Source organism: Chiloscyllium plagiosum, chromosome 23 (assembly GCF_004010195.1).
Source record: "Chiloscyllium plagiosum isolate BGI_BamShark_2017 chromosome 23, ASM401019v2, whole genome shotgun sequence".
Lineage (NCBI taxonomy): Eukaryota > Metazoa > Chordata > Chondrichthyes > Orectolobiformes > Hemiscylliidae > Chiloscyllium > Chiloscyllium plagiosum.
Genome location: NC_057732.1, coordinates 50,445,060 through 50,472,998, shown reverse-complemented (window position 1 = coordinate 50,472,998; position 27,939 = coordinate 50,445,060). Strand labels below are relative to the sequence as shown.

Here is a 27,939-nt window from a genome sequence, read left to right as displayed (position 1 = left end):
TGTGTACACTGGATAGACCACCACTGCAATATTGTGTACACTGGATAGACCACCACTGCAATATTGTGCACAGTTGGAGATGCCAAATCAAGAAAGCAGTGGGAAGTACAGAATGGATTTACAAGAATGGTTCCAGAGATAAAACCTTGCAATTACGTGGATCAGTTGGAAAAGCTTGGATTGTTTTCCTTGGAAAGGAGAAAGCTCAGAAAATTTAATCAAAGGTTTCAAAATCATGCTGAATGGATGGGAGAAATTATGTTAAAATGTTTCGCAAAGGAGTAAATGCAAGTTGAGAAAAAACATTTTCTCTAATGCACTGTCTGGAAATGTAGTAGAAGTAGATTCAATTGAGACATTTAGGAGAATGTTGGATAATTATTTCAATAGAAACATGCAGGGTTACAGGCAAAAGGCAAGAGCATGACACTAAGTTAAAATGCTCAGAAAGCTGGCGCTAATATGATGGGCCAAATGGCCTCTTTCTGCACTGTGACAACTCTCATGTTGTATTCTCCCCTTCTCTTCTCCCCCCCTTGCTTCAACATTTACCAGCCTGATGTGATTCAGACTGGAAATCCGTCTGGATTTGATCAGGATCTCTTTTGCTCCATGACACTTTATTAAAAGCCCTCAAAATGACCTTAATCATAACAGAACATTTATTGGGAACTCTGCTTTAATATTGGCCTGCCTCATGATAATTAGTCCATTTCAATTAGATTTAGGTCTCCTCACAAAACTCAGAGGTGTATTAAAACTCAGTCTTCACATCATTAAAACATACCTAGACCTGCAAAGTTTGGTATTAATATGTGCACCAATGAGAAGGTTAACCAGGCTTGGGGAGGAATGGAACTCTCAGGTAAATGAGAAAATCTGTGACGATACTGTCACTTTAAAAATATTATTTCATCTTTGTCTTTTTCTTTAAAGAGAGGTTGTAAAGGCAGAGGTGCCGAAGAGTCTAGGCAGTTTAACAATAGAAGGGGAGTGGCCAGTTCTCCCATTTCAGGTTTTTTCTAGTTTTTTCTTAGCTGGAGCTGTCACAGGATGTGAGTCCAGGGGAGTTGCAACCCTCAGTAAAGAATTCCTCTGACTTTCTCCAAAGTCTCTCTCTGGATATTATTCCCTCCTACCTGTAAGAATCTATATTTGAATTTACCTTTTTGCCAAAGGGTGTGTTTATGGGATGTTAATGTACTGGAACAGTTAATTACTGCATCGGGTCGGTTAACTTATTTTAAATTCCGCTTTCTTATGTTCACGTTTCAACTGGAGTGTTTAAATAAATTGTTTTGCTTAACCCCGAGTGTTTTGACCAGCTGCATCACTCCTGGAATATCCACTACACACCTACCTTTAAAACTCTGCCTCTATTGCTCGCAAGATAAAGTTTTTCACTGTGCCTCGGTACACATGACAATAAATTCAATTCGATTCACATAAGTAAAGTTAGGATCTAGGCTACCTTCTTAAAATATCTTGAGGGAGTCTGGCCTGGTCCATAACAAACAACATGCCAGTTCTTGAATTAATTTATTTATACAACGTGTAATGAATCATTTACAACTTTTCCCAAATCCTAAACAGCTAGCACCAAGCGCTCTTTCTTAACTAACGTTGACATTCATTGAATCCCTGCAGTGTGCAAACAGACCATTAGGTCCATCGACTACTCCAAAGAACATCCCACCCAGACTCACTCCTCTACCCTATTACTATAACCCTATACTTCCCCACGACGAATCCACCTGACCTGCACCTCTTTGGATTTTGGAAAAAACCGGACCACCTCGAGGGAACCCACACAGACATAGGGAGAATGTGCAAACTCCACACAGACAGTTACGCAAGGCTGGAATCAAACCTGAGTCCCTGGTGCTGTGAGGCAGCAGTGCCAACCACTGAGCCAGCCAGGTGAGGGCAGACATGATTGCATGCTGCATTTCACTTTTATCATAATCTTTTATATGAAATCAAACTGATGGAGGATGCAGTTTGAGCGACCAGCTGGATAAACATGGCTAACACAGGATTCCAATCTCTGGAAAAATTGCAAGATGTGCTACAAGGTGCAAGTCAGGAGTGTGATGGAATACTCCCCAGTTGCCTAGATGGGTGCAGCTCCAACAACACTCAAGAAGCCTACTTGATTGGCACCATATCCACAAACATCCACTCCCTACACCACTGACGCTCAGTCGCAGCAGTGTGTACTATCTACAAGATGCACTGCAGAAATTCTCCAAGGCTCCATATTTCAAATTCAAATTCACAAAGAATTCCATCGTGAAGGACAAGGGCAGCAGATACATGGGAATATCACCCCCTGCAAGTTTCCCTCCAAAGCCACTCACCATTCTGACTTGGAAATATATCATCATTCCTTCACTGTCACTGGGTCGAAATCCTAGAGCACCATCCTTAACAGCATTAGTGGGTCTACCCATGTTGACTGCAGTGGTTCTAGAAGGCAACTTTCCACTATCTTCCCAAAAGCAACTAGGGACGAGCAATAAATGCTGGTCCAGCCAGCACTGCCCACATCCCATGAATGAGTAAAAAAAAGACAGGAAAATGATGCTACTCTATGCAGCATATTGGATTTTTTGCTGAGCGTTCCCAAATGAACTTTTAACATAAGATACGCCATTGCAAGTGTTAGGCTCATTTGGTTGGCGATGCCAACAGTATGGGTTCAATTCACACACCAGCTGAGGTGACCATGAAGGAATGTCCTTCTCCATCTCTCCCCTCACCTGAGGCATGCTGACCCACAGGTGAAACCCACCACCAGTCATCTCTCTCTTGCTCCAATGACGCTGCAGAGATTTTACCAATAACCTTTACTCCAGTTGTTCATCTGATGGTTATAATTACAGAACACAGTCATTTACTTTGGTGTTAGTTGGTGGCACTCTAACCAGAGTTGCAAGGCCTAAATAGAGTCATAGAGATGTACAGCATGTAAACAGACCCTTCAGTCCAACCCGCCCATGCCGACCAGATATCCCAACCCAATCTAGTCCCACCTGCCAGCATCCGGCCCATTTCCCTCCAAACCCTTCCTATTCATATATCCATCCAAATGCCTCTTAAACGTTGCAATTGTACCAGCCTCCATCACTTCCTCTGGCAGTTCATTTCATACACGCACTACCCTCTGTGTGAAAAAGTTGCCCCTTAGGTCTCTTTTATATCTTTTCCCTCGCACCCTAAACCTGTGCCCTTTAGTTCTGGACTCCCCGGCCCTATGAAAAAGACTGCCTATTTATCCTATCCATGCCACTCATAATTTTGTAAACCTCTATAAGTTCACCCCTCAGCCTCCGATGCTCCAGGGAAAACAGCCCCAGCCTGTTCAGCCCCTCCCTATAACTCAAATTTTCCAACCCTGGCAACATCCTTGTGAATCTTTTCTGAACCCTTTCAAGTTTCACAACATCTTTCCGATAGGAAGGAGACCAGAATTGCACGCAATATTCCAACAATGTCCTAATCAATGTCCTGTACAGCCGCAACATGATCTGCCAACCCCTGTACTCAGTACTCTAACCAATGAAGGAAAGCATACCAAATGCCTTCTTCACTATCCTATCTACCTGAGACTCCACTTTCTCCAATTTTGGTGTCATCCGCAAACTTACTAACTGTACCTGTTATCCTCACATTCAAATCATTTATGTAAATGACAAAAAGTAGAGGACCCAGCACCGATCCTTGTGGCACTCCACTGGTCACAGGCCTCCAGTCTGAAAAACAACTCTCCACCACCACGCTCTGTCTTCAGCCAGTTCTGAGCCAGTTCTGTATCCAAATGGCTAGTTCTCCCTGTATTCTGTGAGATCTAATCTTGCTAATCAGTCTCCCATGGGGAACCTTGTCGAATGCCTTACTGAAGTCCAGATAGATCACATCTACCGTTCTGCCCTCATCAATCCTCTTTGTTTCTTCTTCAAAAAACTCAATCAAGTTTGTGAGACATGATTTCCCATGTTGACTACCCCTAATCAGTCCTTGCCTTTCCAAATAAGTGTACATCCTGTCCCTCAGGATTCCCTCCAACAACTTGCCTACCACCGACATCAGGCTCACTGGTCTATAGTTCCCTGGCTTGTCCTTACCAGCCTTCTTAAACAGTGGCACCACGTTAGCCAATCTCCAGTCTTCCGGCACCTCACCTGTGGCTAAGATGCTCGAACCTTGAGAATTTACTGTGAACCAATAGTTGCAGTGCCAGTCCTTGAGCAGTGCCACACGTTTGCACTTTCAGATGATGCACTGGACTGGGACGTCCCTTCTGGTCTCTCAGTAGAACTGATAAAAACGAACACAATGCCATCCAGCGAAATGGGGAATTTTCCGTGGTGAGCTGGTCAATGTTTATCTCTCAATTAACCTCACTGGAAGGGGTGACATGATCATTTTCCTAAAGTTGGTTCTGGAATCTTGCTGCACAAAAATGCAATGTCTTCTGCATTCCATTAACTTAAAAAAAAGCCTCCAGTTGCTGTAAAACCATTTCACACAAACTGGTCATGAAAAGGACTTTGCAAATGTAAGTGAATTCTTGAAATATTTTGGGGCGGCACGATGGCTCAGTGGTTAGCACTGCTGTCTCATAACGCCAGGGACCCGGGTTCGATCCCTGCCTTGGGCGACTCTCCGTGTGGAGTTTGCACATTCTCCCCGTGGGTTTTCTCCAGGTGCTCCGGTCTCCTCCCACAGTCCAACGATGTGCAGCTTAAGTGGATTGGCTGTGTTAAATTACCATAGTGTCCAGGCTAGGTGAGTTAGCCATGGGAAATGCAGAATTACAGGGATAGGGTCGGGGGAATGTGTCTGGTTAGAATGCTGTTCAGAGGGTCAGTATGGACTTGATGGGCTGAATGACCTGCACCCTCACTGTAGGGATTCTATGATTCTCAGTTGATGAAGCAAAGCTTCCATGGGATAATTAATCTCAGTGACAAGGTCTCAGTCAGGGCATAGGAATTTGAGAGAGGGAACAGGAAAAGGTTCCAACGTTTAAACTTCAGTTACATTGGGAATTTTGGAAAAATTGGGATTGTGTTCCTTGAAGAAGAGAATGTTGAGAGGACATTTGACAGAGATGTTCAAAGTTGTGTGAGGTCTGGACAGAACAAACTTGGATACATTGTTGTCAGTAGTAGAAGGACGAGATTGAAAGAACACAGTTTTAAGGTAATTTGCGATTCACCAATGGTGAAAATGAAGAGAATCTGAAATATGGTGTCTGACCAGAGGCAGGTTCACAATTTTATTTAATTTACTCGTGGAAGGTAGGTGTTACTGGCTGGGCCCAGTATTTACTGCCTGTCCCTAGTTGCCCCTTGAGATGGTGGGGGTGAGCTGCCTTCTTGAACCGCTGCAGTCCATGTGCTGCAGGTAGACCCACAATGCCCTTAAGGAAGGAATTCCAGGATTTTAACCCAGCAACACTGAAGGAACAGCAATAGATTTCCAAGTCAGGATGGTGAGTGACTTGGAGATAATGTTCCCATGTATCTGCTGCAGGGTCGGTATCGTCAATATTAACGATTGCAATCCTAGAGATATCGATAAACTTTGCAAACGTTGCTTGTGACTGCTACTTTTGAGGGGGAGAGTGATCGGCATGGATTGTGCAGAAACATGTAATGCAATAATGAGCACAAATCAGGAATTACACAGGCAGGCATTCACATCATTATATAACATGGTTTTATTTTATCCAAGTAAATTAATGAGGTAATTTTACATTGATATTTCACTAGTTTCACATTACTATTAAACATTGACATCTATTCATTCTTTTAATTACTGGGGTGAATTTTAAACACGTGCCATGGGCATGCAATAGTCTGACAGTGCTGGAGATCGGAAATGTCTTTCCACTATTGATATCTAGAATCATCAACAAGAACTCCCAGGGGAGCAAGCTAGATGTATTGTTTAATGCCAAAAATAAGCCACATTATAGTAGCTTTGGACTATTTGTAGTTAATCCTGCTACAAAATGAGGCAAAGTTGTTGGAACCTGTCTGAATTGGGATATCACAGACAGCGAAGAACAGAAGTGTCTCGTTCTGTACAAAGTCCTGTTATTCCAGACCCTGGGCTGTTAATAATCACTAAGTAGGTAGGTTTCATCATACTTTTAATATTTAACCTTATCTGTGAAGGCAACATTTGTACATAATCTTCATCTTAAGTGCCTCCAGCACTGGACATCAAAGTTGCATAAACCCAACAAAAAAAGTCCCCTTTACATGCTTGCCCAACTTTCAATGTTAACTCATATCTTAATTTGTACATTATCTTCTACTTGTACATTATCTCGCAAAGTATATAACACCTCAGTACACATCACATGTACTTTGACAAAGGCAAATAAAGCAGGGACATTAATTTCTGCTCATTTCAAGTAGACACATAATACATTTTAAAAAATGACAAAGGCATAACCCCACAGGTCTCCCATTCACTGGCCTGATGAGACAACACAAACATTCAGCTGGACGATCTCCTGTTCATCATTGCATTGCTTAAAATGGTTCATAATCCACTGCTGCTCCTGTCAAACCGAGTCAATTTTACCTTGACTTCATTCATAGACTTGTGTGTAGAAAAAGGTATGGATTGCACCTCAACTTTTGTGTAAACAGAAATAAAGAAAATTGGCATTCTGAAGGAACTGTGTTACTATCCAAAATCAGTGAGAATGTATTTCTAGGGTGGGGGGTGGAATTAGCTTGCTAAATCTGTAACCCGCACAAATATCACAATGCATAGTCAATCACCAAAGTACCTGAGTCGGTTAAATATAAACATTAGGTTTGTATTTATTTTCAATCCCCCCCCTCCCCGTCTCAAGTTGTTAAATATTACAGCCCGATGTTCCCTCCGGTAGTGTGTCAGCAAGTGATTTGATTCAAGGGTGGTAGGGGCATCAAAGAATTACGCTGCACAGGAAGAGGTCAGACAGCTGGGATGGTGCTTTGAGTTATTCTATAGCCATCTGAATATTTTCCTTTATCCACTTCCCTTTTGAAAGTTAGTATAGGCTTGAATCTGCTTCCACTGCCCTTTGCAGTAGTGTATTTCACATCACACCAATATTCCCACTCAATATTGGTGGAAAGTTGAAACAGAATGCAGTTTTAGCTCATTGGCCTCTCACTGTTCTGTTGTTGCTGAAGTCAAGATTCTTTCTCTGTGTCCTGCCTTGACTTCTATACTCCCCAGTTGAGACCTGACAGTCACAGAGCCAAGGTCAGTGATCACAGCACAGTACCCATGTGTGAAGACATAGCCTTCCCTTTCAATCTGCATCACAAAATGGTAGAGCTCCTGAATGCACTGCGTTTCAAATGCAATCGAGTGAGGAAAGTATTTCAATGACAAACTTTAAGGGTGTAGAAAGTAATTGCGAAGATTAGAGGGTTCACGTAAGTATTTGGAGAATAACTAGGAAAGGATAACATGCCTTCGTAGTAAGAAAAATGCACAGGGGATTCAGTGACTAATGAAGGGAACAGCACTGTCTCCAATCAAGTAACTAATAGCAATGTCTGTACCAGGTGTAAGGAAGTAATGCCACTTGAAAATATGACTCAATTCATCTTGAAAGTCAAAAAGTGCAGGGTGCAGTAATGTTTAAAGAAGAGACAAGACGAGTAAGGTAATTAGTTTAAGTCATAAACATCTCTACATGGGATAAAAAAAAGGGCCGAGGGAAGTAGAGATTTTGATTATTTAGAAACATAGGAGATCAGAGCAGGAGTAGGCCATGTGACCCCTTGAGCCTGCTCTATCATTTATGATGATCATGGTTGATCATTGAAATCAATGCCCTAATCTGCCATCCCCCATTTCCCTTAATCCCTTTAAGCTACAAGAACTACATTCATCTCCTTCTTGAAAGCACAATGTTTCGGCCTAACCACTCTCTGTGGTAGTGAATTCCACAGGTTCACCACACTCTAAGGGAAGACATTTCTCCTCATCTCAGTCCTAATAAGTTTAGCCTATTATCCTTAAACTATTTCCCCTGGCTCTGCACTCTCCCACCATCAGGAACATCCCCCTCCTGCACCTATTCTGTCCAGGCCTGTTATGAGATCCGGGGTTCGATTGTTGTTTAATCCTGAATTCAGACTTGCAAGGATGGAGCAAGAATGAAGGGTGTTTGCATTGCATTGTATTGGAGCTTAGGGGAAAATTCAAACACAAAATATCCAGAGTAGCATTGAGTAAGTAAAGTGGAAGAGGTCACAAGAGATAAGATTGCAGTTGATGGCAAGGTCACATCCTAAGTAACTACTTCAAGTTATACTGGGTCTACATCAAAATTGTTGACTTAACAACAGTCCAAGACCTTTTTTATTGGGATGTCCCATCTAAATTCCTGAAGAGAAGAACGCCCTTATACATTTTGACCCTCCTTTCAAGATGACTCACTATCCAATATGGGAAATGTTTCCAAGTTGCTCATTTCCAGTCCTGGTTATTTTCTCCTCTTCCAGTGCATGATCAATGTGGCTGGCCTGGAATTGCTGCCCATATCACATGATTGATGTTCCCGACTCATTTCAGCTGGTTTCCCAGGGTTCATGGAAGCCTGCTGGTTCTGTCCAATGTGAACTGCACATGAATATGAACTGTTGAAATAGGTTTCTATTCTCCCCTAGTTGCACACTAATGGTCTTCCTGGGCTGCTAACTGCATGTAGTTAACGGAACCCCAGTGGCAGGCTGTAGCAGGACTGACCTGATGACCTCAAAACTGGAAGAAAAGCCTGCACACAATGAAGAGACAAAGGGAGTGGAATTTCAACAGCGTGTGAAATCTCCACCTTCCAGTTGCCAAGAAGGTAGTCAATGGCCAACGTGTTGAGCACTTTTGTTTCATTTCCGTCACTTTGCGTTGTAACTCAGGCTCCGAGTGGAGGTTGCACATCAGGTTTGATGCAAAAGCTGAACATTCACTCCATCAAAGAAGGAACAATGTGATTTACCCATTCTGTCGGGGGGTCAGCAAATTCACCCCCCCCCTCCTCCCGCTCGGCTGTCATGGTGTATATTACGCAGCGTCACTGTACAAAATGCTCGTTATTATATAATGCCAAGGGTTGTAAAGGGGATGTGTGTGTTTTGGTCTATGGGTCAGTGATTTGGACAGGAATGAGTTTGTGAGTTATCTTTCAAGCAGCCCAGCACTAGTTCATTGTAAGCCAGGACACTACCTGAGAATGAAATGTCCACACATGCACACAACCGAGAAACAAAATACTTTCCTAGAATCAACTGTTATTTGCATTCTTGCTCCATAGCAATTTGCATGGAAACAAACACTTATTAAAACACTTAATCAAAATCTAAATGTTTCCACTTGCAGTGTTGGTCTCGTGCTTAAGTCTTTGAGCTGAAAGATTATAGCCATCAAGTTTAGGCATAAATGCCTTGTCCTTCCAATCCAAATAAAATTAGCATCTCTTCTCTGATGCTTTGGATGTTACCATAAAGTGATTTTCAACATGGATATTCAGGACATTCCAGTATATTTAACTTACATGATAGCTATTTTCATGCCACACGTTTAACATAGAATGTAACGATCACCATGCTGTGGTCAAGGGTGAATGGGAAGTGTTAACTCTTCAGTGTTACCGAGGTAAGATATTTTACAGCTGTCCTCTGATCTTCGTCAAAGCAATCTCTCCATTTTTGGGTTTGTGAATGAAAAGTTGTTGAACATGTTTTGGTCCATGCTGTTGATGAGGGTCCTGTCTGCACATGACAGTCTGGGTTTCTCGTTCAGGAATTCTTTGTCAAAGTTGCTGCAGTCACTTGATGATTTCTGAGAGATAAAAAAAAATAAGATGTTTGAGAATCTGGGAGCTCTGTCAGTGCTCATTAATTAACGAGGCATTTTAATGAGTAAACATGGGGATGTATGGACTTTTAAACAAACCAATACCAGTCTTCTATACCGAGGACTGGGAAAGTGGTGGGTACATCAGGGCCCAAGGGCTTTCTGGGGTTTCATTGAACTTTGATCAGGGGCGCAGGTGAGGAGTAACATCACCTCCTGTGATTTCTGTTCCTGACTGCAACCTTTTTGTACAGTCACTAATGGGATTTGGGCATCACTGGCTGGGCCAGCATTTATTACCCATCCCTAGCTGCCCCTTGAGAAGGTAGGGTGAGCTGCCTTCTTGAACCACTGCAGTCCATGTGCTGTGGGTTGACCCACAATACTCTGAGGGAGGGAATTCCAGGATTTTGACCTAGCGACAGTGAAGGAACGGTGATATATTTCCAAGTCATGATGGTGAGTGGCTTGGAGGGGAACTTGCAGGGGGTAGTGTTCCCAACCACCCCAACTTTGGATTGCTTAAAAATATCTTTTGCAAACAAGTACCCAGCTGCCCCTTGAATTATTAACATTGTCTGTCTGCACTGCTTCCTAAGCTCAGAGAGTGCAGTGCATTGAAGTGAAAATGGAACTGTCCCTCTTTGTTTATGTGCAGGAAGGATGATCCAAATTGGAGACTTTGCCTATAGTCAGTATCTGGGATGAAGATGTTTCCAACCATTATATTGACTTCTTTGCCTAACAAAGTGACCAGCACCATGGAATTTGGTGAGATAAAGGGATTTACCATGAAGCATTAATATATGGATCATTATCTGGTCTACAAAGTACCAATATGTTGGAGGTAATAAATAGGTCTCGGTACAATTACTTGCCCCAGTGTCACTCTACTGTTGACGTGAAAAGAACAACCAGTTGTCACTTGGGATCAGAGTGCCAAGATGTAGTTGTAATTGTGGCAACACAGCAGAAAGACTGATTGCATGGAGAACCACTAAACGTGACATTATTGTATTGACCATGATTGTTAAAGACTGTCACTGTACTTTCTTTCTAATTAGATCAAAATCCATTGTAAAAATTAAGTATAATTATTCTCCCCTTTTATGTTCTCATTGGGGTACTTGCATTTTAGTGTGTTTTGTAAATTATCTAATAAAAACAGACAGTGCTGCAGAAACTCAGCTCATCTGGCAGCACCTGTGAAGAGCGAGAAACAGAGTTAACAGGTTGAGTCTGGTACTGCTCATCGTTGGACGAAGCTGAACTCAAGATCTTAAGCTCCATTGTTTCCCCACACTTGCTGCCAGATCTGCTGAATTTCTCCAGCACTTTCCACCTTTATTTCAGATCGCCAGCATCTGCTGGACTTTGCTTTACTTTGTAAATTTGAGAAGTTGACCAAATACTGCAGCCTGCTTTGACCTCCATTGTATTTTAGCGTTGTTACAGTGTGTGTGTGCCAAGTATCATGTTGTAACTATGTCGCTCAGTCTATTCTCTTTAAACATTTCCTGTCACATCACTTTCCACCTTTTCCATCCTCTTCAATGACTTTTTTGTTCCCCTTCTCCTGGCTGCTTCATTGCCCCGCCCTTACAGTCTCACCATTCCATTCCTAAACCCTCGCTTTGAGCAAGAGATTAATTCAGTTGTGGTGGAAGTAAAGTGTAGGGGTGAGGAGATGTGGAGTGGAGGGGGGGGGGGGGGCGATCATGGCAGAGGGAAGTGGTAAACAAGAGGGAGAGGTGCAAAATGTGGTAAGTTAAAAATCACACAACACCAGGTTATGGTCCAACAGGTTTATTTGGAATCACTAGCTTTCGGAGCGCTGCTCCTTCATCAGGTGGTTGTGTTTCCAAATAAACCTGTTGGACTATAACCTGGTGTTGTGTGATTTGCCCACCCTGGTCCAACACCGGCATTCCCAAAGCAGAATATGGGAATTGTGTAAAAGGAGTAGTGAGGTGTAAGATTAATAAGCTTTAAGAGGAGAACTGTTTTAGATTATTTGGATTCAAGGTTTTAATGCAGGAAATATACTCGTCAGGACTGGAACCCATCCATACTGCATGAATATGTTTTTGGAACAGTGGCTTTCGTTTGACGTACATTTTGCACACCATTTTGTTTAACATTAGGAGTTAAACAAGGACAAGGTATTGTTATAAGTTTCAGATCATTCCCATAAGCCCCAAAGTAGCCTCTTTTTTGGGTGGGGATTCTGGGAAGGAGTATCAATTTATTACATAACCAAGGGGGATTATTGACGGACCCCCTCACAACCTGGACTGAGCAAGAACGCTTTTACACCCTCATTCATTCTTTCCACATTTCAGAAGATAAAGATGGAACTTGATTCTGTGTCTGGCCTGCATCTTACCTGACCAGGAATGTTTGGGTAATGTAAATGAAGAAATCACCAGTCCCATAGACTTAGCAAGAACTAAATCCAACTCAAAAAATGATGTAAATGGTAGCAGTGTAACACTGTATCATTCATTCAATCTAATTTGGAATAAGGTTTTAATACTTTATTGAATGTTACATTATATTTGCTTACTTTGAGCTATACTGCATTGTATCTACCCCACAGGCAAAGTCACAATGGGTTACATGACCATGTCTGTGGGCCAATCTAGGAAAATCGAGACTTGAAAGCTAATTTCAGCCATGGTGACCATGAAACTACTATTGATTGTTATAAAAAGCTATATGCAAAGTTATATCCACTATGAAAACCAATCTGCTGTTCTGACCTGATTTGGTTAACATGTGACTCCAGACCTAAGGACCTTTAGTGAATTTCTGCTGTGCATCTTGTAGATGGTACACACTGCTGCTACGGAATGTCAGAGTGGGTCTGGTGCCAATCGTTAAGCTGCTTTGTCCTGGATGGTATGGAGCTTCTTGAGTGTTGTTGGAGCTGCACCCATCCAAGCAAACAGGGAGTGTCCCATCACAGCGGGTCAGGCAGCATCCGAGGAGCAGGAGAATCAACATCTTGGGCATAAGCCCTTCATCATGGTTCCACTCCTAATGAAGGGCTTGTGCCTGAAACATCGATTCTCATGCTCCTCAGATGCTGCCTGACCTGCTGTGCTTTTCCAGCTTGACTCTGATCCCCAGCATCTGCCGTCCTCACTTTCTCCTAGTATTCCATCACATTCTTGACCTGTGCCTTGTAAATGGTGGACAGGCTTTGGGGAGTCAGGGGGTGAGTTATTCACTGCAGGATTCCTCACCTCAGACCTGCTCATACAGCCACAATACTTATATGAGTAGTCTAACTCAGTTTCTGGTCAATAGTAACCTCCAGGATGTTGATGGTAAGGGATTCAATCATTATGATGCTATTGAACATCAAGGCTGATGGTTAGATTCTCTCTTGTTGGAGATAGTCATTGCCTGGTATGTGTAAGGCATAAATAAGACTTGACACTTGCCATTCCTGGAAAATAACAAACACTTTTACATAGATGATGAAAATTATTGCGTCTTATTTCCTTAAAACATCATTTCGTCACAAGCTGGCATTGTTCTTGATCATTAAGCTACGTCTTGATGTATCCAAAGATGAAATTTGGATTCTCCCTGAAGGTTTGTGAATACTCTTAGTCACTCCAAATCTCCGGCATGCCTAGACAGAAAACCCTCTAGCCCCAGCTCCGAAAGAAACTTGAAATTCAATTAAACCCCTCAAGTTTCCCCAGGTGTCACATTAGGCAGAGCGTTTTTAAGAACCTCAGTTGCAGAAGCTTTTCAAACTTCACTGAGACTTATCCTTCATCATAAAAATGAAATCAAAGAGAAAGATAATATAGGACAAGTCTCAATAAGCATAAATTAAACAAAACTTTGCAACCAACAGACCAAGAATGTCTTTGATGTTTACTGCAACAGAAAGTCTGGTCACAATGTACTCGCCTGGATTTTAGTTATGAAGTTTCTTTATGAGCTGGGTCGATGGAGCTTTCTGTCTCGGACTTCCTGCAGTTTGAAGGTATCAAGAATGTTTGCAGACGTAGAGGGGAGAAATCCAAATTTGGAAATTTTTGGCGCTATCAGCTCAATAGTCAAGACAATGCCAACTTGTGATTAGAGAAGCAAAATGATGTTTTATGGAATGAGATTGCAATAATTTTAACCCTAATTGTGAAAACGTTTTCTATTTTCAAGAAGTTGATATTCATCAACAGTTCAATCTGAGGGAATGCACTAAAGGATTTTAAAAAATATTGTCAGTAAGTGTCCCCTTTGATTTTCTCAGATCTCCACATGACCCTGGTATATTTGCCACGATGTGTCCTTTTTAAATATCATGAAAGATCATCAAAACATCTTCTTCTTTTATTCTATGTATCTAGGTTTCTGCATGACTTTGAAAGGACAGCAAGTCAGATGGCCATGTGAATTAGGGGCTGGGGGAGATGAAGTGTGTGAGTTGTTGACTGCAGATTCCTTTCCTTTTAATCTTCACATCGTCGACAGGCTCAGAGAAAATTCAGAGTCATTGCGCTGATTTCATTTTAAGTTTTTAACTCTCAGAAGATGCTTGGGTGTCAGGACAAGTGGAATTGTGATATTAACCCAAGACAACTCAAAGGCATGTATTTGAAGATTCCTGGTCATCGGTCCTTCTTTTTCCTTTATCACCATTTTCCGTAAGCACTGCTTTTACTTCAGTGGTCACTTTGCAACCGTAAAACATTTTATGTTCCGTCTGGAAGTTGGGGGATTGGGTTTGGAGCAGGAAAGAGGACTGAGCTGTGTGGCATTTTAAAATGTTTTTTCATGGGGTGTGGGCAACGCTAGCCAGGTCAGTATTTATTACCCATCCATAATTGCCCATGGGGCAGTTAAGAGTTAACCACATTGCTGTGGATCTGGAGTCACACATTGGCCAGACCAGGTAAGGATAGCAGATTTCCAACTCAAAAGGACATTAGTGAACAAGATGTGTTTTCCCCAACAATTGACCATCATTCGACTCTTAATTCTAAATTTTTATTGAATCTGCCACAGTGGGATTTGAACCCAGGACCCCAGAACATGGTCTGGGTCTCTGCATTAACAGTCCAGCAACAATACCACTCAGTCATCACCTCCACTGTTGCCCCCAATTGGCTGAAAGCTAATCCCAAACATTGACCCATCAGCCAATTGAATGCCAGGTTGCTACAGTGTCATCTGCTGACATCATTGGCTCAAACAATATGGCATTAGATGACAGTCAGTGAAGGCAAGATGGGCTGAATGTCCTCCATAGTAAGTCTGTGAGCTCAGTCTCAGAACTTGTGGTTGAGGGCTCTTGGTAGCATCCCTTCCTCTGAGCCAAGAGGCCCAGGTTCAAGTGTCATGTGTTCCAAAGGTGTTTCATAACATCTTTCAACAGATTGGTTAGAAGTATCTCCTTAGATGTAATAGAAGGACCATTTAGGTGCAGTGATATTGTCCCTATCTCTGAGGCGGGAGACCTGGGTTCAGGTCCCACCTACTCCCAAACTGTATACAGAACTACCTCGATCATCTGAATGAGACAGGTAGGGAGTATTTTCTTTGGATAATTGATTGTTCGGATAACTGATCTGGGTTCCTGTGGTGACGACAATAGCAGGAACGGGGTTCCTGTGGCGATGACAATAGCAGAAACAAATGCTGAGATGGGACACTCGGAAGCGATTTACAAACAGTCATCATGCCCCAGCTTTGGATAATTGATTGTTCGGATAACTGATCTGGGTTCCTGTGGCGATGACAATAGCAGAAACAAATGCTGAGATGGGACACTCGGAAGCGATTTACAAACAGTCATCATGCCCCAGGCTCTGTGACTTGCGTCTGAACTCTGCAGTTTGGACTGTGGCAGCCTGCACCTAGGAGTTCTGCTGAAGGGCAGAATGGCCTTTTCTGTGCTGCTGGTCTTTCTAGCACACACTGTGAGGTGACCTGGCATTGCCACAATCAGTGGTGTTTTTAGACAACCTTTTATATACGTTGACCCCCTCACCCTCTCCAATCTCCCGCCCTCACAAATGCAGCTCTTCACTCCCTCCTCTCCAACCCCAACCTCACCATCAAACCCTTCAGAGAAGGAGGGGGTCGTAGTAATAGTGTGGTGCACGGACCTCTACACCGCTGAAGTCAGACGCCAACTCACAGACACTCCTTCTACTGCCCCTTGATCAGAACATCACCTCCCATCACCAAGCCATCATCTCCTAGTCCATCCACAACTTCATCACCTCTGGGGATCTCCCATTCATAGCCTCCAACCTCATTGTCCATGAACTCCGCACCCATTGTCTCAGCCTGTGCCTGTCCCGCTGAACTCATCTCTTCCTACCTCAACACCGTCCTGTCCCCCTTAGTCCAGGAAGTCCCACCTACATTCCTGACACCACCCACGCCCTTCAGCTCTTCCAAGATTTTCATTTACCCGACCCCAACACCTCATCTTTACCATGAACATCCAGTTCCTGTACACATCCATCCACCATGATGAAGGCCTCCAAACCCTCCATTCTTCCTCTCCCACCGTCCCAACCAGGACCCTTCCACTGACACCCTCATCCACCTGGCTGAACTGGTCCTCACCCTCAACAACTTCTCCTTCCAATCCTCCCACTTCCTCCAAACCAAAGGGGTAGCCATGGGCACCTGCATGGGACCCAGCTATGCTTGTCTCTTTGTCCATTATGTGGAACAGTCCATCTTCCATAGTGACACCGGCACCATCCCCCACCCGTTCCTCCGCTACATTGATGACTGTATTGGCGCCACCTCGTGCTCCCATGAGGAGGTTAAACAGTTCATCAACTTTACCAACACATTCTACCTCAACCTCAAATTCACCTGGACCATCCTGGACACCTCCCTCCCCTTCCTGGGCGTCTCCATCACTGTCTCCGGCAACCGACTAACCACAGAAATCCACTTCAAGCCCACCGACTCTCACCCTACATCCTGTAAAAATACCATTCCTTATTCCCAATTCCTTCACCTCTGCCACTTCCATTCCCAGGATGACCAACTTGGGTCATTTCAGAGAACATTTCTGGGACACCCACACCCACCAACCCCACCATCCCATGGCTGAATACTTCAACCCCCCCCTCCCACTCCACGAAAGACATGCAGGTCCTGGGCCTCTTCCGGTGCCAAACCCTAACCACTTGATGCCTGCAAGAAGAAACCTCCTCTTCTGCCTTGGGACCGGATAAATGTGGATTTCAACAGCTTCCCCCGTCATTATCCCAGTCCCAAGACTCCAACTTGTCACCGCCCTCCTGACCTGTCCATCACTCCCCCTGACCTACCACATTCTCCCTCACCTTCATCTACCTATCGCTTTCTCAGCTACCTTACCCCAGCCCCAACACCCCCTCCCATTTATCTCTCAGCACCCTTGGCCCACAAGCTTCATTCCTGATGAATGGCTTATGCCTGAAACATCAATTCTCCTGCTCCTCAGATGCTGCCTGACCTGCTGTGTTTTTCCAGCATCACACTCTCGACTCTGATCTCCTCACTTTCTCCTAGTTGATTTAAACCCTCTATCTCTGTTTACGCTTCACAATCAGTTTGATTGGATTTCTAAATATTACAGGAAAGCTTTAGCTGCCTGATCAAATCAGCTACCCCTTTGCAAGTGAGACCCTGTGGTCATTAATCCAACTTTCACCATCGATGAAACAAGACAGAAATCGGGATCCGCGCTCTCCCAGACTGTAGGCACGTTTTGGTGCTTTCTGGTGTATTCTGCAGTACTTGTGGCTTGGTGAAAAAACTGAAGAGAGTGCTATCAAACAAAACTATTGGACATTCAGTCAGGAAGGTCATATGTACTTCTAAGTCACATTTTGTCATGTGAGTCTTCAATACAGGTAGAAGATCCTTTATCCAAACATCCAAAAACCGAAAAGCTCCAAAATCCAAATTCTGAGAACTGAAAAGTTCCGAATTCCAAAAAACAGTTGGTCCCGAGCATTTTGGATAAAGGATCTTCTACCTGTATCAGTCTAATTAGTGTTTTCTACTTACCCTCATTGTGATATTTACTAATATAACTAGATAAATTTTACTAATAAGATAACTGAACAAGAAAACGTAACCATGTAAAAACTTGATGGGCAAGATGGAAAACAAAACCATTATTTTGTCGACAACAACAAAAACAGAAATTGCTGAAAAAGCTCAGCAGGTCTGGCAGCATCTGGAGAGAAATCAGAGTTAACGTTTCTGGCTGGATGACCTTCTTCAGAAACGTTTATTCTGTTTTCTCTCCACAGATGCTGCCAAACCTGCTGAGCTTTTTCAACAATGTCTGTTTTTGTTTCTGATTTACAGCATCCGCAGTTCTTTCAGTTTTTATGAACTTACCACAGTGGGTTTGAAAGGCGGCTCCACCTCCCTGTTTTCCAATGCCTGCCAATTAATATCTCGGAAAAAGGCATGTTGCCGAATGCTTCCTTTAACTCCAAGTCTTCTCTCCGGCTCCCTAACAAAGAGCTAACACACAGGCAACAGGAGAGTTACGTCATCAATCTCCACTACAACAGGAACACATGTTCATCCAGTCACCTGCATATTTTGAATTTACTTTGAAACATTTGTTCAGAGAGTGATAACATAAACTGGGCATTGTTAGTGCCTGCAGTTTGACTTACTTTTAAAAATAATTTAGCCTCTGATATTTTAAAAAGTTGTTGATTTAGTTGTTCACTCACTCCCTGTGGTTAATGACCATATGCTTCATTGCTATCAGCCCTTCATTGTGCCATTTTGGAAAACAGGGCAGTGAGCACCAAACAACTATTTGACCATGTGCAGCATCACAGCTGAGCACATCTGCATCCAATATTCACCTTCCTGATTGGGAGAGAAGCCATAGCTAACTTTTTTCTTACCATATCCTATGAGTGTTGGGATTAACTATTGCAACACAAAGGAGGTGATGGCATCATGATAGTGTCACTGGGCTGGTTAGCCAGCAGGCTAGGCGATTGTTCAGGGAATGTGGGTTCAAATCTCATTGTGGCAGGTGATTGAATTTTTAATTAAATATTTTAAAAAATTTGGAATTAAGAGCTACTGCTCAGCATCTAACCTGATTATTATAAAATCTGTTGATTATTATAAAATCTCATCTGCCATCCTTAACTGGTCTGGTCTATATGTAACTCCAAACTCACAGCAACATGGTTGACTCCTAACTGCCCAAAACAGACCATGGTTTAGCATTAATTGTATGCGACAATGAACAATTGAAATAAGTGGAAAAGTACATGTAGAGCAGGTTGAATTGCCCTTTGATGTGAAGGGTATTGATTGTCACTGGCCACTCGGGTGTTTCCTTTCTTCCTGGTGGTGGAAATTGAATAAAGATTTATACACCTTGTGTCTCTCACTGTGTCTCACACCTACACACACACACACACACACAACATGGGTTCTGGGGAAAAAATAAGCGCTACCGCAGTTAGGCGGTAGTGTGGGGGTTACAAAAGAAAAGAAAAAAAACTAGAGCAGGTTGAATACCACCTCATGGGTCTGCTCCTGGGCCTGGCCAAACTGGCCATAAACAGGTCCAGGCAGCGGGCTGTGGAGGGGGTCGTTAGGGCCGACTGCCTGCCCCTCTTCCGCGGTTACGTTAGAGCCCGGGTGACCTTGGAAAAGGAGCACACGGTCTCTACCAACACCCTGGAGTTGTTCAGGGAGAGGAGTGTATTATTTCCCCCTCCAACTCTATTTTGATTTAACCCCTGCCCTCCCCTTCACTGTTTGATCACACAGCATTGCCCTTTGATGTGAAGGGCAGTGCTTGTCACTGGCCACTCGGGTGTTTCCTTTCTTCCTGGTGGTGGAATAGAAATAAAGATTTATACACCTTTTGTTCTTCTTAAAAAAAACAGGCTGAATGCAAAAGCATGGGTCTACCTGGACTTGATTGCCGCCTATGTTTGAGAGCTGCAAAAGTACTGAAGGTACTACAATATGATGATACAGCACATAACTAGAACAGTATTAATATCAGGCACTCTGTCTCCCAGGATCACGGACCCTGCCCCATTGGAGTGGGGTTCAGGGACCGACTGCAAATTGAAATAGAGCTCCAAATGCCAGTCATCACCTCGGGAGTATCTGACAGACAGAAAACAGTGAGACTTGCGTGTTGAATATGTCAAAAATAGTTTAAGCTAATTTAAGATTCACTCCTCGGTTTGCTTTATCTAAATTACATTAAGTTAATCAACTTGGTTTACATCAAACACACACTTTGTTTTGATCAGACCTGAAAGAACCCTTTAGGTATTTTCAGTCTAACAATATAGGGATTAGCAGAGTTAGTAACAAATGAAAATCATAGAATCCCTACAGTGTGGAAGCAGGCCACTTGGCTCATTGAGTCCACACCAACCCTTCAAAAAGCATCCCACCTAGACCTATCCTATCCCTGCATTTACCCCCAGCTAATTGGGCAACTTAACATGGCCAATCCAACTAACATGCACATCTTTGGGCTGAAACCCAAGCAGGTACAGGAGGAATATGCAAACTCCACACAGACGGAGGGCAGAATTGAACCTGGGTCCCTTGTTCCGTGAGGCAGCAGTGCTAACCACTGAGTCACCGTACCACGCACCTCCCCGCCCCAAAAAAAAGCCACCCCAAATACATCTGCAATGAAGGGGAACTGATATTGTCTTGATGTCAGGATTAAATTGGGACTTAAGGGAGGCTAAATATTGACACCATTAAAAATGACACAAACTCTTACTTTGATGAGGATGTCTTTTGCCTCCTTGCCCAGTGAGCGGGGGTAGATCGGGTCATCTGTGCGGATGGATTGAAAGAGCTCGTCTTCATCGTTGCCATGGAAAGGAGACTGGCCAATCAACATCTCGTAGAGGAGGACTCCGAAGGACCACCAATCCACTGACATGCTGTACCTCTGTCCCAGCAGGATCTGCTCGGTGAAAGAGGTTTACAACGGGACAGTCAGAACTTACAGCACCTTACACCCGTGTTTCTTAGCAACATCGTGGGTGAAGACCTTCACCATCACAAAGCCAAATCTGTAAGGAATGAATATGACGCATCAATTTCAATGAATTGTCTCCTTGAGCTGCTGCAATCCTTCAGCCCTAGGTATACGCACAGTGTTTTTAGGGACTGATCTTTGAGTGGAGGGACTTATTGCTTTTGATCCAGTGACTGTGAAGGAATGGTGATTTTGTTCCAAATCAGGTTGGCGCGCAACATGGTGGGGAATTTGTGAATGATATTGCTTGATTACATCTCCTTATATTTCTAGATGATGGAAGTTGTGAGTTTGGAAGGTGATATTGAAGGAACCTTGGTGAGTTGGCGCAGAGCATCTTGTAGCTGGCACACAATGACTCATAATGAGTATTGGCAGTGAGGGGAGTGAATGTTGGAGGTGTTCGATGTTACGCCAGTTGAATGGATTATTTTGTCCTGGATACTTTCACTCAGGTGAAATACTTGCCACAGAATTTGCAGCCTCTAATCTACGTTTGTATCTGCAGTCAGTATACATATGGGTTAGTCCAGTTCAGCTTCTGGTCAACTGCACCTCCCAGGAGGTTGATTCCAGTAGGGGGTTCAGTGATAGTAATGCCATTTAATGCCAAGGAAAAATGGTGAAATTGCCTCTTTTTGGAGCTGGTCATTTTCTGTCATGTGTGTGGCACAAATATTATTGAAAAGCAACATGGTATTAATCTAACATTTTTCACTGTCTGTCCTCATCACTTGATACTGGATAGTAACATAGCTATACACACAGCTGTAATAAAACTTTTCGAAGAGTTGAAAGTCTTGCAAATGGTGAAATCATTGGAATATCATGCATTCAAATTAAAGCAACATACTGTGGATGCTGTAATTCTGAAATAAATCTGAAGGTGCTGGAGAAACTCAGAAGATCTACCAGCATCAGTGGAGAGAGAAACAGAATTAACAATTCGAGTCTGGTTACACTCTTCTTCACCAAAAGAGAAAAATGCTGGAAAATCTCAGCAGATCTGGCAGCATCTGTAAGGAGACAAAAGAGCTGACGTTTCGAGTCTTACTGACCCTTTGTCAAAGCTAAAAAAAGGGAGAAATGGGGAGATATTTATACGAGGCTGAGAGAAGGGGAGTCCTGGCTCCAGAAGCAAAGGTAGCAATAACGAGGTGATAATGACAGTGTATAGAGAGATTACAGGGAGATTAGGAGCTGTGAATGACCAAGGCTGAAGCCAGAGAAATATGAAGTGTAGAACAGTGAAAAAAATATAAAAAAGATAAATAAAATAAATGAAATAAAATTACGGAGCAGAATGAAAACAGAGGGGCTGAGATGGGATTATCATCTGAAGTTGTTGAATTCAGTGTTGAGACCGGCCGGCTGTAACGTGCCCAGTCGGAAGATGAGATGCTGTTCCTCCAGTTTGCGTTGAGCTTCACTGGAACATTGCAGCAGGCCAAGGACAGACATGTGGGCATGGGAGCAGGATTGTGTATTGAAGTAGCAAGCCACGGGAAGGTCTGGGACCTGATTGCGTATACTCGTCTTCAGAACATTTGCTTCATAAGACCATAAAAATAGGAGTGGAAGTAAGGCTATTCGGCCCATTGAGTCCACTCCACCATTTAATCATGGCTGACGGGCATTTCAACTCTACTTACCCACACACTCCCTGTATCCCTTAATTCCTTCCAAGATCAAGAATTTATCAATCTCTGCCTTGAACACATTTAATGTCCCAGTCTCCACTATGCTCCGTGGCAATGAATTCCACAGGCCCAACACTCTCTGGCTGAGGAAATATCTCCTCATTTCCATTCTAAATTGACAGCTTCTAATTTTAAAGCTGTGCCCAAGGGTCCTAGTATTCCTGCCTGATGGAAAACAACTTTCCAGTGTCCACCCTTTCTAAGCCATGCATTATCTTGTAAGTTTCTATTAGATCTCCCCTCAACCTTCTAAACTCTAATGAATACAATCCTAGGATCCTCAGCTGTTCATCATATGTTAGGCCTACCATTCCAGGGATCACCCGTGTGAATCTCCGCTGGACACACTCCAGTGCCAGTATGTCCTTCCTGAGGTGTGGGACCCAAAAGTGGACACAGTATTCTAAATGGGGCCTAACAGAGCTTTATAAAGTCTCAGAAGCACATCGCTGCTTTTATATTCCAACCCTCCTGAGATACATGACAACATTACATTCACTTCCTTCATCATGGACTAAACCTGCAAGTTAACCTTTAAAGAATCCTGGACTAGCACTCCCAGATCCCTTTGTACTTTGGCTTTATGAATTTTCTCACCGTTTAGAAAATAGTCTATGCCTGTATTCATTTTTCCAAAGCACAAGACCTCGCATTTGCTCATGTTGAATTTAATCAGCCATTTCCTGGACCACTCTCCTAAACTGTCTAAATCTTCCTGCAGCCTCCCCACCTCCTCAGTACTACCTGCCTATCCACTTCGTATTATTAGCAAACTTCGCCAAAATGCCCCCAGTCCCTTCATCCAGATCATTAATATATAAAGTGAACAGCTGTGACCCCAACACTGAACCCTGCAGGACACCACTGACTGCCATTCTGAAAAACAGCCTTTCATCCCAACTCTCTGCCTTCTGTCAGACAGCCGATCCTCAATCCATGCCAGTAGCTCGTCTCGAATACATGGGCCCTCACCTTACTCAGCAGCCTCCCGTGAGGCACCTTATCAAAGGCCTTTTGGAAGTCTAGATAGATAACATCCACTGGGTTTCCCTGGTCTAACCTACTTGTTACCTCTTCAAAGAATTCTAACAGGTTTGTCAGGCATGAATCTCCCCTTACTAAATCCATGCTGACTTGTTCTAATCTGACCCTGCACTTCCAAGAATTTAGAAATCTCATCTTTAACGATGGATTCTAGAGTTTTCCCAACAACCGAGGTTAGGCTAATTGGCCTATAATTTTCCATATTTTGTTTTGATCCTTTCTTGAACAAGGGGGTTACAACAGTGATTTTCCAAACATCTGGGATTTTCCCTGACTCCAGTGACTTTTGAAAGATCACAACCAACGCTTCCGCTATTTCCTCAGCCACCTCCCTCAGAAATCTAGGATGCAGTCCATCGAGGCCAGGAGATTTTTCAAATTTTAGATCTTTTAGCTTTTCTCACACTTTCTCTTTTGTAGCAGCTACCATACTCACCTCTGTCCCCTGACTCTTCTTAATTGTTGGGCTATTACTCATGTCTTCCACTGTGAAGACTGACACAAAGTACTTATTGAGTTATTCCCTTATCTCCTATCACTAGCCTTCCAGCAACAACTTATATGGGACTCAAAACGTTAACTCAGTTTCTCTCTCCACAGATGCTGCCAGCCTTGCTGAGTTTCTCCAGCATTCTTTGTTTTTATTCGAGAATGTTGGATATTCCTGCCCAACATTTAATACACAGAATGAAATGGAATTAGCCACATAGGAACAGGTTGTTCTAATCAAACAATCTCTGTCACAGTTCATGTTCCATATGATACTTCTTCTATCCCGTCTCATGTATTCCCATCTCCATCATCTTCCTGCCTCTTTCCTTCTAGCTTTCACACTCTCCTTATTCCCTGACATATCCAAGTCCACATCTAACTCAGTGATTCCTGGAATGGCAGAGCTGATATATGAAGATGGTTTGGACTATATTCGCTGGACTTCAGAAGAATGAGGGGGAGGGAATCTCATAGAAATGAAGAAATTCTAACAGAACTGGACAGGGTAAATGCAAGAAGGATGACATTGGTAACAAGGAGGTTCAGAAGCAGGGATCACAGTCTAAGGAAATGGGGAGGACCATTTGGGACTTAGATTAGCAGAAATATCTTCACCCAGAGAGTGGCAAGCCTGTGGAATTCTCTGCCACAGTGGAGTGGTTGAGGCCAAAACATTGAATGTTTTTAAGAAGGAGTTAGATATAGTTCTGAGGATTAAAGCTACCAAAGGGGAGAAAACGAGAACAGGGGGCTGAGTTTGATGATCAACTAGGATCATAATGAATGGCCAAGAAGGTTTAATGGGCCAAATGGCCTACTCCTGCTCCTATTTTCAATGGTTCTAATCACTCTCAGTGAGAAATCTTTCCCAAATTCCCATTTGGATTTATTACTAACTACTTTCCATTTATAACCTTTGTTTATGGACTCCCCACAAGTGGAAACAGCTTCTCTATGTCTATCCTACCAAACCCATTTGTAATTTTAAATGTCTTTTCTCGGTCAACATCAGCTTATTTGATAAAAGAGAGTCATAGAACAGTATCATGCAGACAATGGCCATTTGACCCATCAAATTTCTGCCAGCTTTCCTGACGAGCAAGCCATTTAGTCCCACTCCCCACCTCTTCACCCATTTCCCCCAAGTTATTTCTCCTTAAAATATTTATCCAGTTCCCATTTGAAAGCTTTTAATAAGTGAACATCCAGCATCCCATCAGGCAAGTGGAATAAACTGGCGGCTATAATACAGAAATTTAGCAGTGCTGAGCTGAGAAAAAAAATCACATTTTTTGGAAATTATTTGACTCGCATGCATTAGGATGCTTCACAAGAATATCAATTTCAGGGGAAAATCAGCATTTTATACTATATGTGAGGTAGAATTGAATTGAACTTATGCTATCAGGCAATATATTCCTCTTGTTCAAGAAAAGGTTTTTTGCTCTTATCTCTTCTGTTTTTTCTGCTAATTACTTTGCCCTCTGGGGCAGAGGCATTGGAAAAGATTTCCTTTATTCAGTTAATCTGTCAATGTGGCATGCTGAATTCAACATCAACCATCAAGCATTCATAGCTACACTATAAACCAATACAGTACCTTGCAACACAGAATATAGCCAGAATTTGTCTTTAATTAAACTGTAGTTTTTACACACTGATAATTTATTCTTTAGTTACTTAAGAACCTGTTTTCTGAACAAGCCAGACTATTGAAGGGTTTTGTGAATGAGACCTGTTTCGGTTTCCCTTTTAAATGCTGCTTGATCCACTGTGTGAAGATAGCTCATCATCGATTCAATAATTAGTTATTTTCTTCTCATGTCTCTTGATACATGAGGTGGACAAAGCACATGATTATACACAAAAGCAAAATATTTCAGATGCTGGAGGTTTGAAATAAAAAAAAGCACTGGAAAAGTTCAGCAAGTCTGACAGCATCAGTGGGAAGAGAAACAGAGTCAATATTTCAAGTCCAATATAAACTCAAAGTTCAGATTCGACTCAGAATGGTAATGCTGTTTCTCTCTTCATAGATACTGAGTTTCTCCAGTTTCTTCTTTGCATTAATACATTAAGTTGATTGATTGTAACTGTGGAATTAGATTAGTTGAAGCATTGGAATGGCGAATGGACCAGTTGATGATGATTGACAGTTAACTGTGTCCGGCTTTGTTTGAATTTTAAAACATGCTGTCGTACCTCCTGAGTTTCTCCAGCTATTATTGTTATTGTTTGTTTCAGATCTCCAATATCTTTGCTTGGTTTTAAAGATTGTATTCTATTTTGCTCATATAGTGATTGTAATGAGGTCAGCCAGGTGGACCTCATAGAATATGAGTTCCCCGATTGGGGCTTGTAATCTGGTCCAATCAGTGAGTCCTGGCTGATAGATATAAACAGGGGTGTCAGAGGTTCTGTTCTCTCTGAGAGCTGGCTCTGAGGGATCTGGACCAGTGTCAAACACTACGCATGTATAAATAAAAGGTGACTTGGTGACGGGATACCGGCCTCTATGGAGTTATTTCAGCTCATACACACATTGCGCCTGCTTCTATACAACTTTGCTAACCAATCAGCATCTTTGACTTTCTCCTGAAATTAGTATTCTTGCGAAATGTCCTGATGAGTGCAAGACAAAAATCTTCAACAAAATGTGTCTTTTATTAGCAATACTCAATGTCTGTACTACCAAATGACTGGTTATCAGTTTTTCACTATTTAATAACTGATAATCTATTGCAAGAATACATCTGTTAATTTATTTGATTGAACGATAACAAGCTTTGTAAAAGTGTTCTCGAAACGTGCGTGCAGCTTTGTTTAGAGCAAGTATATAATGGAACATGAAAACGTAATTCATTTTTGTAATGTTGTTTTGTGCTGTGTTTATGTTTTGAAATCACTCAGGAGTAACTGCGTAATGTTTTTAAATGAATTGGAAAATTGAATAGCATGGTATATTACAAAATATTTTACAGAAGCTGGCAGTTAAATCAAAGCAGAGATGTTTTAACTGTATTGTGCTCACACTTTAGTATGATGCTTCCATAACAACAGTTTGGTCAGAGAGAGGTTAAAGGGTATCTGAAAGAAGAGAGAAGTTGGGAGATGGAGAAATGTAGGGAGGAAGAGCTTAGGGTGTAGGCATTGAAGACATGCCTGCTAACAGGGAGATGGTCAAGAGGCTGGAATTAGACAGATATCTGGGAGGGTATGGAAGAAGCACAGGATACTGAGGCCGAGGGTGGTGAGGTCAGGATGGGCTTTGCAAACAAGGATGAGAATTTTAAAATGGGAGAATTTTCTTTATTGGGAGCCAAAGTAGGTCAATGAGAGGGGAAGAAAGGGAATGCTGGCTGATGAACACACAGTGAATAAATTAATGAGCAGTTTGGCAGGTGGTTCCTGTGGGCATGTAGGAGTGGGGATGGTGGGAGTGGGCTACGCCTGTGGGAATGGGATGGGAGTGGGGATGGGTTATGCCTGTGGGAGTGGGGATGTGGGGGTGCATGCCTGTGAGAATGGGGATGGGCTATGCCTATCAGATTGGGGATATGGGGGTGCATTCCTGTGGGAATGGGGATGTGGGGTGGGCTGTGCCTGTGGGAATGGGGATGGGAGTGGGGATGGGCTATGCCTGTGGGAGTGGGATGGGCTATGCCTGTGGGAATGGAGTTGGGATGGGTGCCTGTTGGGGTGAGGTTATGAGTATGTGTGCCTGTGGGGGGGTGAGGTTGTGGGAGTGTGTGCCTGTGGCGGGGGGGGTGACATTGT

General features: G+C 42.9%; 1 protein-coding gene across 7 annotated transcripts in view; it reads right to left on the bottom strand.

Annotated features, from left to right (window-relative positions):
• Positions 1–5,727: 5,727 nt before the first annotated feature.
• Positions 5,728–27,939, bottom strand: part of prkcq (protein kinase C, theta) — a 173,946-nt gene continuing 151,734 nt past the window's right edge. For 6 of the 7 annotated variants that reach the window (XM_043714126.1, XM_043714132.1, XM_043714127.1 and 3 more), the window contains 3 exons: positions 20,663–20,851; positions 18,265–18,393; positions 5,728–9,864 (listed from right to left, as the gene is read on the bottom strand). In XM_043714126.1, coding sequence (XP_043570061.1) covers positions 9,712–9,864; positions 18,265–18,393; positions 20,663–20,851 — 471 coding nt within the window. In that variant the 3' untranslated portion in view covers positions 5,728–9,711. The remainder of the gene's footprint in view (positions 9,865–18,264; positions 18,394–20,662; positions 20,852–27,939) is intronic. The other variant, XM_043714130.1, reaches the window with a different exon arrangement.